Here is a 14772-nt window from a genome sequence, read left to right as displayed (position 1 = left end):
GAGGAAAGAAAGTTTCTGACAGGCTTGTGAGACACACAGCACAGTATGCTCTGAAGAAAACGGATCTGACGACACGCTGGTGACGCGTCTATTTATAGCCTGGCCACAGGTGCATCTAATGATCTCACCAGCCGAGGCTATAAATTCCGGTCAATGTTCATTGACGTGTTATACACATATTCACAGCTGGTCACAATGCAGGATTGTTCCCAAAAGCGCTTAGCAAAGCGCAGCATCATAGTGAAGTTTTTTGTAAAGGGAACTATGCATTTTTAGCCTGACATGATATTAGTCTCTTTTTTCATGTTTTTGTCCATTCAATGAAAGTGAATGGTGACTGAGAATAATATTTGCTGTTCCACAGAAGAAAGTCATAAAGATTTGGAAGAACATGAGGGTGAAAAAATTATGATCAAAGCTGTAGGGTGAACTATCCATAAGTCAACAATTGCCCAATGATTATGTCCTCAGAACAATATGCCTTGGTCTGCAGTTCTACAGTCTTAAAATATTTATCTTATGAATTGTTACACAGCAAGTTTCACACAAACGCTTACAAGACATAAAGCAGCTCATTTAAAGTCTGTGCCAAATTATGTTTTGTGATTTCCTGTCCTGTTCCTTGGCCTTATTTTTTTTTTAAACTGAACTTCAGCATAATGCAACCAAACCGTAAATTACATTTTAAATTCCTCACATTAACAAAAAACAGTTAAAAGGGTATCTTATTGTATGAGTGTGTGTACACATTTGGGTATGGAGGTTGCAATGCAGTCAAACAATCGTCAGTTATTAGTTATTCTCATGTTCACACTTTTTGTCAGTGTTTTCAACTTCAGCAGCACATGTCAAAACAGGAAGCAAAAATCACCTTGCTAACAGTCTTAAACTGCATTAGATTCATATCTGAAAACATATAATATAGTTAATTCTAAGCTCATTTGGCCATAAATAAAATACATGCTCATTACTTGTCACCATCCTATTCCACTGACATCAGCATGGGACATTCCAATACAACACAATGGGGGAGAGAGTGAACTCTTTTTCAGAACTTTCAATCGAGAATCAGTTTTTTTCCTTTGTCTGGTGAATTTGTTTTTAAACTCTATCACAAATCTGTAAGGAAGACCAAACTCCCTTGTCCTTACTATCTTATTAAGAAAAACAAACTTCCAGCAATGTTTGCTATAATTTTCTTCTTTTTTTTTACTTAATGTTCACAGGCAAGCAGAGATTGTTAATAATTTATAAAACACACACAAAAATTCTCTATTGACAAATATTAACTACTGTTTATCAACATGATTCAAAGGGTCAATACCCATGACATTTTATAATACACTGGGAAAAGTAACCCGAACTGTATTTGTATTTAATGATGCCTCTATTTTGTAACTGTGGACTTCCATGCTCTCGTGTTTTAAGAGAAGAGACTGAGATTAGAGTTAAGGATTACTAAAATAGCACATGGATCACAGCCTGCTTGCATTAATCTTACAGTCAACACCAGTTTAGACAAAGGGAAAACAAGGTTGTAAAATATTTTTGTTATCTTAATTTCAAAGACATCCTGAGGTTGGTTTATCGGACATTAATGATAAACCTCATTGCATTGGATTTTTATGAAAATTCTGAACTCTTGACCTCATTACAAGTACAAACAGGAAGTGTCCTTTGGCATTCTGCTTTGAACTCTTTGAAAGTAAAAATATTTGTAATCTTTGACATCTCACAAATACTTCATGGTAATCAGCTAATTGTAAAACTGTAATCATGGTGAGTTATAAAACAGTTGTGTTTTACGTCAGAGGAAGATATCTCTAGATCATAAAGTACTAGAAGGTCCAGCAGTTAAAAGTCTTAATCTGAATAAATATTCTTTATTCAACCCAGGGTTGTCATTTCATCATAGTAGCAGTTTTATTTAAAAACGGAAAGCATGTCTGCATGAGTAAAAAATGCAGAAATTGCGAAAGAAGGAACATAAGTTCCGCTCTGGAGGCTGATTAAAACCAGCTGTGTTGTGTGCAAATCAGCTGGATGTGGAGATGTGGATCAGACTACCCCCTGAATTCATACAGAATGAGGGATTACCCATTAATGTCTTGTTTTAAAATGAAACAAAACATTAGTTATGAACAAGATCTACAAGACCTTGGGCACAGTATTGTGACAAAGTGAAATGAAGAAAAGAACTCATACATATAGAAAAATGTAAAAGATTTATTGCCTCTGCAGGCTTGAAGCAGTTAGCAAATCATGTAAAAGTAAATATATCCCATAGGGATTATCATACATATCTTCCATATAAATGAAATTCAGCACAACTAAGCAAAACAACCCATAAAAGAGTAAATATAAAGAAGCCTAAATGACGTGTGCATATTACATGATTGCAGTACAACATTTGAACAATAATATATATAGACATTTTATAGAAAGCCTGTTTGAAGTTGAGACCACCGCGGTCTCCAAACAGTATGTTCACACAAGAGAGGAATAGGTCAAATATAAACTGCACTAGTTAACTTCCCCTGCCTGTTAAACCTGTTCTTTAAAGAATTAAAAAAGCTTTACTGAAGACAGTTCCTAAAGGGAAAATCCTGTCGATTTATAAACTGCAGTGCTAACAAGCTGCATTTTCACAGTGTGTGTTATTCCTCCCACCGCACCCAAATACTTTGAGCGTTAATCTCACCAAAGGCCACACAATTCATAGTTAATTAAATAATGTCTCAAGAAACAAGAAGTATGATCAGCACGCACCACTCTGTAATGCCCAGACATTGTTAGAGGATCACATTCCAGCCTCATATACTGTACACCATGTTGATGTCACAGTGAAGAAACTTGCATTACAACATAGAAGTTAGTCCATGATACCTTCAAACAAGTTCTCTTCTTACAATCATTGAATCCGTTGGTGAATATGTGGTGGTGTGCTATAATAGCAAAAAGAAAAGAAAAATATCACAGTCAAGCTTTTTGGAATTGTGACAGGAAGATTAAGCAGCAAGACACTTGTCATGTTTTGTCACATGACTTTGTGCCCTAAAGCTGTGAAAGTATGTGACTGCCGTAAGCAAATGCAAAGTGATACAAACAATAGGGTAACTTTTATCATGAGGTCTATTTAAGGAATTTGGTCACTTTTGACTGGGGGAATTGGTATAAACTAACAATGTACAGTATATATAATGCAAATGTTAACATTAATGTGTTTCCATATGTGCACATTATTGTCAAATATACAGCCGTTACCATGGCCAGACTCAAAGCTGCAATTCAAGTTCTTAGATTACAGTTGCTCGTTTGCCTTGTTAGAATTCGTCATTTATAAAGATTTTAAAAACATTTGATCACTGTATATGTGTTGTATGGTTTATGAATCACAATAATCACAAGATTGTTTTAAAATGTTCAAACAATTAGACATTATATGTACAAAAGGTTGTTTTACCATGTTATTCAGATGTCTCCTTCTGATCAGCTGGGTTAGAAGCAGCCCAACAGCTAGTATTAGCACTATTATCAGTATGGGAACACCAACAGAGAAAGCTGTGGCACGTTCTGCAGTTTGGTCATGTTCTTGGCTGATTGTTTTTTTATAATCAGACACTGGCAAAAGAGAGGGAAAATGTATAAAAACTTTGCCAATAATCAGCTGTTACAATGCACAATACCAAACTTTTTTTGTTTCGTTTTTTAAACCCAACCTCAACAAATGCATGTATATAAAAACACTGGGTGAGTTTAAAATTCTAGAGGAATTTCGGCTTTTCTTTCAAAGTCACTGCTCTGAGTCAGGCAAAACCACAATTAATATAATAATACTTTTTTCAACACAAGGTTTTGATTTTTGTTCCACATTCTGGTGCTATTCAATAGATTCAATCTCTCAGTATCATATGGGAGCACTTCCCTAGGTTATCATGACTGTTCTGCTATTTTCCAATTCAGTGGCTCTTGTTTATGTCATCGAGTAAACAAATCACTGTCAACTACATTTAAGCAAATTAGCACTTTTTTAACAAGAGGATGCAAAGAGAAAAAGGGAAACAGAATGAATTAGTACAAGAGCAAGTTGGATTAATCACAAATCCAGTACTGATCTGCCAGTTAAATCTTGGTAGTACTGTGTGAAAAGACTAAATTGGATGGATGGATGGATTTAAAATCTAAATTCACATAAAGACAACTCACCTGTTAGATTAACTCTAGACAACTGTTCCAGTTTCGAGCTTACTTTACCAACACTGACTACAGCATAACATATGTACAGCCCTGAATCATTGACAGACAAGTTGAGGAGTTGCAGGGAGCAGTTCCTCATCTCCTTATTCTGGAATAGCTGAGACCTGTCCCTGTAGGACTGGTCAATGTTGTCCTTGTCGCTTTCGTTTTGTGAATAAAGGTTCACTACTCTGTTATCATTCTGCCACACCAGTTTTGTATGCACATCAGAACAGGGGCAAGGAAAAAGTACATCCTGTCCAACGAAGCCTGTCGCTATAGAATCCACAGTTGTTTGTCCTAGAGCAAGACCATCTACAATTGTAATATGAGGAATAGTTACATACATATATAAAACAATACTCATCAGAACAAATATTCAACTTCATTTAGTCTGGAGCATCTTCAGTGTAGTTCAAAAATATCCAATATGTATTAATTTCAATAATAAAGTGTACTGTTATTGTAAGTTTACACAGTTGAAGTTTATCCACATACTGAAGGAAAAAACAAACAATTTGCTCATGCCAAATTCATATTATTTAGTTTAAAATTTGGCACAAAAATCAGTTTTTAAAAAAAAAGTAAAAGAAGATTATTATTAGAATGGCTATATATTATAAATAACGAAACCTTTACCCTTGTTAACCCAATTCAATAAATAAATGTAATAAAAGTAGTAATTAGGTATAATAATGACACTTCTGAACAGCAGGCTTCCTGTTGGTTAACAGAAAAATAGGATTTCCATTTGTCTTGCGCAACATCCGTAACGTCTCGGGTTACATGTGTAACCCTTGTTCCCTGAAAAAGGCGGAATGAGATGTTGCGCTGCTAAGCGCTACGGGGGAACAGCTTTCGCTGTGAGCCGAGCTGAAATAATGTGTGGAATACGTCAATGAACATTGACCGGAATTTATAGCCTCGGTTGATGTAATCATTAGATGCACCTGAGGCCAGGCTATAAATGGATACGTCACCAGGTGTCGTCAGATACTTCTTTTTGAAAAGCAGTCCTGGGACGTCCCAGTGCGGCAAAGCAGCGCAACATCTCGTTCCGCCTTTTTCAGGGAACAAGGGTTACACATGTAAACCGAGACGTTCCCTTTACAAAAGGCGGAACGAGATGTTGCGCTGCTAAGTGCTACGGGGAACGCAATACCCACGCCGCCGCACTTGGGGCTGTCTGGACCCCTACGGTTGTGCAGTGTACTCACAAAAACGCGAGAGGTCTCAGACATGAGCTTGAGATGTCGACTCAAGGGCATAAGAGCCCGGAGTAGCATAAATATCTAAACCATTCAATTTTGATGAATGTGTGTGGAGAGGACCAGCCTGCCGCATCACAAACTTGTTCAGGCATGAGCTGAGATGTCGACTCAAGGGCAGGAGAGCCCGGAGTGCAGAACATCCAAACTAAAAAAGTCCAATGAATGTGTGCGGCGAGGACAACCTGCCGCATCACAAACTTGTTTAGGCATGGGCTGAGATGTCGACTCAAGGACATAAGAGTCCGGATTAGCAAAGCATCTAGCCCATAAAGTTCGATGAATGTGTGCGAAGAGAACCCTATCGCAACACAAACTTGTCATGAAAACTGATGAATGTGAGCAAAGAGGATCAGCCTGCTGCATCACAATCTTGTTCAGGTATGAGCTGAGATGTCGACTCAAGGGCATAAGAGCCCGGAGTGGCAAAACATCCAAACTAAAAAAGTCCAACGAATGTGTGCGGAGGGGACAACCTGCTGCATCACAAACTTGTTTAGGCATGGGCTGAGATGTCGACTCAAGGGCATAAGAGCCCGGAGTGGCAAAACATCCAAACTATAAAAATCTAATGAATGTGTGCGGAGAGGACAACCTGCCGCATCACAAACTTGCTGCAGAGGGAGACCTCTAGCCAAGGTTTTAGAGGAGGAGTGCCCTCTGGTAGAGTGCGCCCTGAAACCTACTGGCGAAGCTTGACCGCGCGCCTCGTAGGCCCGGGCAATAGTGAGGATGCCTCTTTGAGGGCACCCCGCCCACCAAGCCGTGGCAAACCGCAGTGGCCAAATACAGCCTGGCAGTGGCGAGGCAAGTGCCCGCTGACAGTTCTTTCTACAGAAAATCCAGAACTGAAGCAAACTGGCAGTTAGCTGGTTCTGTAATAAGAAATTTAGCAGAAGGAAACGCATGCAGGCGCATTTGCGTTTCTACGTTCAGCCCCTCCCGAGGGGGAGGGGGGGGACTGGGCGACTCGGGGAGAAGTAGAGGAGACATTGCGCTATCAACAGAGGCGAAGAGGTCCTCTTCTGCCCTGTAAAATCTACCCAGATCAGTTCCAAGTGGAGGGAGCCCTAGCACTTGAAATGCTCTCGATGACCTCAAGGATGAGAAGGTCCTCCCTGTTCGGAATCGCCCAAGGCGAGCCGTCGAGGAGAGGAATTAACTCTGAGATACATATCCTGTTCGGCCAGCACAGCGCCATTATTAGGAGGCAAGACCCTTGCTGGTGAACATTGCCAAGACTCCCGGGAGCAGAGAAACCGGGGAGAGAAACACATACAGACGCATTCTGGGTCATGTATGTGTCTTAACGTCCAGACCCAAGGGGGCTGGGTGATTTCAGGGAGAAGTAGAGGAGACATTGCGCTATTCATAGAGGCGAAGAGGTCCTCTTCTGCCCTAAGATCTCACCCAAACTTGTTCCAAGTGGAAAAAGCCCGGCATTTAAAAAGGTCTCGATAACCTCAGGAGAGAGCCCTGTGTCCCTCAGTCGGTACCCTTAGGGGCCAAACATGAAAGATTCCACAATTTGGGGCAGGGATGAAATATTGCCCTGTGCCTGAGATAGAAGATCCTTCCTGTTCGGAATCGCCCAAGGCGAGCCGTCGAGGGAAGAGATTAGCTCCGAGAACTAAGCCCTGTTTGGCCAGCGCGGTGCTATCAGTAAGAGGCAAAAACCCTTGCTGGCAAACTCTGGGCAACTACTACCTTAGGGTGGAGTTCTTAACTCCCCCGTTAGTATTTCCTGTCTGGACCGTAAATCTGCTCCCGTATACGGGCATCCAGGGATATAACTGACCTGAGTGACAGGAGCTTACCCTGGGCCCTAAGGAGAATCCGAAGTGTCAGAAATACAGCTGACAAGAACGTGGGTCTCCTTGAAGATTTATGTAAGAGGCTACCGCTGTATTGTCCACCCGCACCAAGACATGACAGCCTCAGGAGGAGGTATTTCAGGGCCAGAAATACAGCCATCAACCCGAGACAGAGACTGTGACAACCGAGCTGATGACCCTCCTATCCCCTTAAGCTGGACGACCACTTAAGGCCGCTACCCCGCCCATCAGGGAGGCGTCTGTCGTTAGCAGTCTGCGACAACAAGACGCACCTAGAGTGGGACCCAAGGCAGAAAACCGGGGTCTGAACCACATAGGAAGGGAACGAAGCCTGAGGCGCGTAACCCTATTTAGCCCAGGGGTTTTGGCCCTTGGAAGAAATCCCCTGGCTTTTGGCCACAACAAAAACGGTCTCATGAGCAGAAGGTCCAGAGGGATCACCGTGGACGCGTTCGCCCTGACACCTGGAAATCGTTGGTACTGATAACAGTGCAACCTTGTCCTAGCCTGACTTTGCTCAGGGTGATCTGAATGGACTCAATCCTAGCGCGAGACAGTTGTGCCCGCATTGAGATTGAACTCCATACGATGCCCCGATAGACAGTGTTCTGAGTGGGAGAGAGGACGCTTTTCTTGGCGTTGAGCCGCAACCCCAGAGAAACAGATGACCTAAGACGATGTCCCTGTGCTGAACTGCCAGTTCCTGGAACTGCGCTAGGATCAGCCAGTCGTCTACGTAATTCAGAATGCAGATGCCCCCGGAGTCGCAAGAAGCCAGCGCTACATCATGCATTGTGAATGTGCGTGTAAAAAGGGCTAGGCTGAGTGAAAGAACCTGACCCTGGAAGACTTCGCCCCGGAAGTGAACCTCAGGAACTTTCCATGTTGTGGCAGAACTTCTAAATGAAGTATAGAAGTGCGTCATAAGATCAATGGTGACCAGCCAAACGAGTTGTAGGGCTTGAGACACGACCGTCTTGACAGGCATCATCTTGGACTTGAACACCCACGGGTAGTTCAAGCTTTAAGATCTAAGCCAGACGCCACCCCTCACCCTCCATGGGAAACGGGAAGTATTTAGTGTAATAACATAACTCTCTCTCTGGAAGGGGAACACATACCATGGCCCCTTTAACCAGAAGATTGAGTTTTTTTTTTTTTTTCTTTTTTTTTACAAAAAAAGAAATCCGGTTTACGGTAGTGAGAACACGCCGTTGAAACACGGAAAAGCGGCGAGAGAATTAAATCCTGACGCCCTTATAAGACCCACAGAAAAGAATATATCCGGCAGAAGTTTCCACGCTGCCAGGATCTCTGAGATGGGTATTATATTTTAACACTTCCTGTTGAGGGGTTGTCGGGTGTTTCGTGTCCTGAATAAAATGCAGGAACAGCGAAAACACCCGATTTTGACGGAAGCCTCTGCAACCCGAAACACCAAGAGGTGGCGGGAATGGAGGGGCTTCGAGGGGGTACCGGGAGGGGTGAAGTGAAGCACGCGCCCCGTCCCGAGGGGAGCTACCCCCTAATCTAGGCGCAAGACCGTCAGGGTTTTCTCTTACTAGAATTTATAGTCCTGAGGTCTTGCTTCGGGGGCTGGCGAGGGCAGCGAGACTGTCCCCAATCCCTGGGAGGAGGAGCATGACTCGCCACGCTTTGCTTTTGAGCCGTCCTTCAGTCAGGACCGAGGTGGGTCTGAGGCTTGCTTGTCAAGCGCAGAACCCACACTCAGGTCGTCCAGTAGGTCAGCCTGGTACGCCTGAAAAACAGCATAGTGTGCAGAGCAGCACCAGCCTGACCTGCTGCTTGATAAGCCCTTCCCACTAAAGTGGAGGTTGTCCTACAAGGCTTTGAGGGGAGAGAGGGCTTCTTAAGTGACGATGCCGAGCCCGGTGAGAGATAGCCCTCAAGCGTCTCTTCGACCAGCGGCATCACTGAATACCCCCGTGCCTCAGCACCCACGATAGTCGAATATAATGAGGTCGAGGGTATGTGAACACGGGAAGAAAAAAAATCTATATATATTTTTTTTTTTTTTTAGGGGTTCTCCATGAGAGAAAAAGCTCTTCATGGAGGTTATCAAAGAAAGGGAAGGGACCCATGAGGCGTTCCCTTTCTTAGACTGGAAGATAAAATCTATCCCCTAATTTGGAGCGTTTGGGGGTCTCGTTTTCGCATGGCCAGTCCAATCTGGCAACCGTACGAGTAACAACATCGAGCAATTCCTCCGTATATTTTTTTATCGCGGACGGAAAGCTCGGAGGCGGGAAGAGAATTGGGATCCACCTCATGATCCGAAGAAGCGTCGGAACGCGCCGAGATCATGTGAAGGACCAACTGGGTTTGGGGAGAGAGTGAGAGAAAGGGATCAACCCGTCTCTTGCTCCTCAGCCAAATCCATGCACGAGCCCCACGAACGATCTTTTCGTGAGTGCTGACTCCCGGAAGCAAGCGAGGCGAGCACAACGCACTCTGCCTGTTAAAGCAAATCGCAGTGCTCGCACCTGCCCTGCTGCAACGCGAGAGCAGCGTGCTCTTACCCCCAAACAAACAGCAAAAACTGATGTGTGCCGTCTTCAGCTATAGAGCGAGAAGAGAGGAACACGCACCGTTTGCTTTCAGTCATTGTCTCTTTTTTTTTTTTTTTTTTTTAAATATATATATAATATTTTCTAAACAGAAGAGAAAAATAGAACAACATTCACTGCACACTGCCTAACTGATTCTATCTCCTAACAGAGGAAAGAAAGTTTTGACAGGGTGTGTGAAACACACAGAAACAGAATCGCTCTGAAAAAAGAGTTTCTGACGACACCTGGTGACGTATCCATTTATAGCCTGGCCTCAGGTGCATCTAATGATTACATCAACCGAGGCTATAAATTCCGGTCAATGTTCATTGACGTGTTCCACACATTATTTCAGCTCGGCTCACAGCGGAAGCTGTTCCCCCGTAGCGCTTAGCAGCGCAACATCAAAGTGAAGCCTTTTGTAAAGGGAACCTTAAGTTTATAGTATCCTAAACATTTGTCCTAACTTGTACTGGAGTAGGAGTTACAGTAGATGCTTTTATTTAAAGCTTTTTAACAGTACAATTATAGCAAGGATAATTACCTGTGGTCATATTTCATGGCTCGCTCTTTGTTCATCACAAAGAAGGAACCTTCTGAACACTAGTCCTAACCTTTAGTCACAACCATGGATTAACTGAAAATTAATCAAGCCTATTACTAAGTCAAATTAATAATGCTTCTGCCTCTTACAGTTTTACAACTCTATTTAGGCCAGATTCACTGTGGTATATCAGAAACTTGTGTGACCTTCTAGATATTTCTGTATTTTTGTTTTGGTTTTTTCGAACATAAACAGTGGCATTATGTAAACAAACTGGCATTTAAAGGGATATAATATTTGGTGGTTATGATCAGGACTGATGTTGGTTAAAAAATCCAAGTCAGAAAAAAATGGAAAATAATATTATATGTAATATTTTTATTGCAGTTTTTTGATGCAGACATTTTTGTCCTCGAAGGACCTCTGAGTAACATTTTTTATTGACACACAAGGGTTAAGATAAATATATATATATATTTTTGCTTTTCAGAAGGAAATTGGTACTTTCATTCACCAAAGTGGCATTTAAATGATCACAGTCGGGACATTACTGATGTAAAAAACAGCACCATCACTATTTGAAAAAAGTTATTTTTGATCAAATCTAAACAGTTGCCATTTCCAGCAGCCATCACTCCAACACCTTAATCTTGATCATGCTAAATTGTACTAGATAATAATTTGCCATTATATCAAACACTGTTGAAAGCTATTTGGTTTGTTAAATGAAGCTTAACATTGTCTTTGTGTTTGTTTTTGAGTTGCCAAAGAATGCAATAGACTGGCATGTCTTAATGTCAATATTAGGTCAAAAATGGCAAAAAAGAAACTCTAGAAACTCATCAGTCAATCATTTTTTTGAGGAATGAAGGCTATACAATGCTTGAAATTGCCAAAACAAACTGAAAATGTCATAAAAGGTGTACACTACATTCTTCAAAGACAAATGACAACTGGCTCTAACAAGGACAGAAAGAGACGTGGAAGGCCTAATCAAGAGGATAAGTACATCGTGTTCTGTAGATTGAGAAATAGATGCCTCACATGACCTCAGCTGAGAGCTTCATTGAATTCTACCAGCTCAAAACCAGTTTCATGTTTAACAGTAAAGAGAAGACTCAGGTGTGCAGGCCTTATGGGACGAATTGCAAAGAAAAAGCCACTTTTGAAACAGAAAAACAAAAAGGCGAATGGTCAAAGAAACAAAGACATTGGACAACAGATAATTGGAAAAGAATGTTATGGATCTTAAAAAAGAGCTTTTGTGGGATCATCTAGTCTCTGAAGTAGTTTAGTAATTATTTACGTTATTAATGTCCTGACTATGCATTGTGATCAGTTGAATGCCACTTTGGTGAAAAAAATTACCAATTTCTTTCCATAAAAGCAAAATCTGTACAATTATTCCTCATATATTATATATATATATATATATATATATATATATATATATATATATATTTATTTATTATGGAATCCTGTTACAATAGGTTTCCTTTTTGAAATCGTTGGTTGAAAATGGGTCAGAAAGTAAAAACGCAATCAACAATGACTCACCTATGATCAGCAGAAGTGTTAGTACTGCGAAGGTCACCATGTTAGTCCTGGAGGAGAGAAAGCACAATTTTAAGTATGTGCTGCTGGAAACTGCCGAGTTCACATTTTCTTAAACAAACAAGGCTAAATGTGCGTAGATTTTATCTGAGAAAGACATAAACATCTGCTCTTTGTCCTTGGAAGAAACGCGTCATCACTCGTTAACTCATTGAAACAACGATTTCCCACAGAACACACGAGGGAAAATGGCCAAACAGCTTTTCTAAAATAGTCATTTGATCCTCCTGCCTCTGGTAGATTAAAGATAAAACGAGTTAAAGTTTGATATATTTTACTGGCGCACAAATTATAATTATAAAGCACTTAGGGATCAATTATTTGAGTCTCGTATGTTGCGCTTATACGCGTAACTAAAACTTTATAGTGCAAACAATTATATAGAAAACATATCAAATCTAAAATAGATTAATGTAATAAACAGCAACGAATGGGTTCAAATCGGATCGCTAAATACTATGACATTCTATATAAATTAAACATAATTATTAACCTACTAACCTTAATGTTTCCGCTTTGCAGGAGAAACGCACGCAACTGATCTCTGAAAGTGAATGCTCTGAAATAAATGAGTCCCGTGTTCTGTTGTATCCGCTTTTACCGCTCAATACTAGACGCGCCTACTACCTACATTTCCCACAGAGCGAAACAGAGTTCATGCTTTTGCAGTTGTAAAATACGACGTGACGACAGCTTTACAGATAATGTATAAAAGTGTTTGCTTTATTGCCCAGCGCTGTATGAGGTAAAAGCCCTCAATCAACAAAAATAAACTAAAATGCATAGTTGTATAATTCCATAAGATGGCACTAGAAGGCTATGAGTTCTCTTTTGGTGTCCTGAGGAATTTGGGGAGGATGGCGTTTTCTCTCTCTCTCTCTCTCTCTCTCTCTCTCTCTCTCTCTCTCTCTCTCTCTCTCTCTCTCTCTCTCTCTCAATCTCAATTCAATTCAATTCAATTCAATTCAATTCAAAGTAGCTTTATTGGCATGAATGTAAACATTACAATATTGCCAAAGCAGAGGCTGTATAAAGACATAAATACAGCTATAATTAAATTTAGTCGAACAATTTAACAAATATAGAAGACCACAGTGTTAAAATATCTGAAGAGAACTGACATATACTGACACATAAATGAATATACACACATAATCTGAGGGTCGCTGTGGTGAACATTGGGGTGACACACGGGGTAAAACATAACAAAGATTCACCCACTGTCTCCCAGGCTGTGACTCGTTAAAACGTATCTTGCAGCCAGTGCTGCTGTGTGTCCCTCTCCAAGTATTATATTCAGTTGTTCTTGTTCTGTCATGATTGTAAATTTGTCTATGCTGTTTGTTAATTTAGTTATATAAATGTCCCTTGTCTCTTGAAATTTTGGGCAGTCGAAGTAGAAAGTGCACCTCTGTCTCAACCTCACCTGTTGTACAGTCAGCACACACCCTTTCTTCTCTGTGTAACCATGTTTTTCTGTGTCTGCCTCTCTCGATGGTGAGACTGTGCTCACTGAGCCTGTACTTGCTCAGGATCTGTCTCTGCTTTGTATCTCTGACAGTCAGGAGATACTCTTCCAATTCATACTTTGATTTTAGAGTCCAATAGAATTGTAATTTGCTTTGTGTTTTAGTTTCTTGATCCCAGTGTTCCAGATAAGTGATCTGAGATTGTTTGATGATCTGATTTATTCTGATGTTTGGTTGTAAAGTAGTGCTGGTCTCAGGCTGGTTAGTGTTAGTACTATTAACCGGGTTAGTGAGTCTCAGAACCAGCTGACTGAGGGGACTTTTTTCAGGGTTTCTGTGGGACTTGATTTTAAATGGATCCAAAAATGTAGAGATCCTTTTTGTATGTTAATAAGCAATGGGAATCATCCTAATTCTGCCCTGCATGCATTATTTTCCTTTGTAATTTCAGAATTAATTTGCAGAATTCTGTGTTTAGGGCTTCTGTTGGATGTTTGTCCCATCTAGTGTAGTTCTGATCACTGAGTGGACCCCATACCTCACTTCCACACAGCGCTATGGGCTGTATGACACTATCAAAGATCTTACAACAGATTGGAATTGGTAATTCAGTATTATAGAACTTTTTCTTAATAGCATATAGAGCTCTTCGAGCTTTTACTTGTGCATTCACTGCCTTACTGAAGCTTCCTGATGCAGTGATAATCAGCCCAAGGTAAGTATACTGCATAGTGTGCTCTAGGACGGTGCTGCCTAGAGAGAACTGGTGTCTGTGTTCCTGACATCTGGGCTTTTTCTCTGTTTGTTTGTTGCCAATTCTTATTGCACATTTGTTGTCCGAATACATCGATTTAATGATGTCATAAACTTTACCCGCTACACCACTTGTAATAATTTGTAATATAGTCTGTCATGCCAAATAGAATCAAATGCTTTTTTTAAGTCAACAAAGCATGCAAATATTTTCCCTTGTTTGGTCTGGTGTACGTGTTTATTGATTAGGGTGTGTAGGGTGTAAATGTGGTCTGTATTTTTATAATTTGGAAGGAATCCAATCTGTCTCTTGCTCAGGACATTGTGTTGGTTAAGGAAGTTTACAATACTATTATTTAAAATACTACTAAATAACGTCCCCAGATTACTGCTCACACAAATGCCTCTGAAATTATTCGGGTCCAATTTGTCCCCACTCTTTTGAATTGGGGTAATAAGTCCTTGGCTCCAGATGTCAGAGAA

At 40.9% G+C, this 14772-nt stretch overlaps 1 protein-coding gene across 1 annotated transcript; it reads right to left on the bottom strand.

The window, feature by feature from the left end:
* Positions 1-2230: 2230 nt before the first annotated feature.
* On the bottom strand, positions 2231-12835 carry si:dkey-192g7.3 (uncharacterized). The gene is made up of 5 exons (XM_052141968.1): positions 12569-12835; positions 12011-12057; positions 4207-4551; positions 3464-3621; positions 2231-2945 (listed from the first exon to the last, which is right to left on the bottom strand). The coding sequence occupies exons 2-5, from the start codon at positions 12048-12050 to the stop codon at positions 2889-2891; spliced, it is 600 nt and encodes a 199-aa protein (XP_051997928.1). The 5' UTR covers positions 12051-12057; positions 12569-12835; the 3' UTR covers positions 2231-2888.
* Between the last annotated feature and the right edge of the window lie 1937 nt (positions 12836-14772).

Source organism: Xyrauchen texanus, chromosome 14, assembly GCF_025860055.1.
Source record: "Xyrauchen texanus isolate HMW12.3.18 chromosome 14, RBS_HiC_50CHRs, whole genome shotgun sequence".
Classification (NCBI taxonomy): domain Eukaryota; kingdom Metazoa; phylum Chordata; class Actinopteri; order Cypriniformes; family Catostomidae; genus Xyrauchen; species Xyrauchen texanus.
This window is presented reverse-complemented; position numbering and strand designations above follow the sequence as displayed.

Bases quoted from the DNA above. Each gene is read 5' to 3' on its own strand.
- si:dkey-192g7.3 (XM_052141968.1), bottom strand. From the start codon at position 12,050: ATGGTGACCTTCGCAGTACTAACACTTCTGCTGATCATAG. The intron at 4,552-12,010 runs GTGAGTCATTGT...TTACAATTGTAG, and splicing joins AACACTTCTGCTGATCATAG to ATGGTCTTGCTCTAGGACAA. The intron at 2,946-3,463 runs GTAAAACAACCT...TTGCTATTATAG, and splicing joins GGAGACATCTGAATAACATG to CACACCACCACATATTCACC.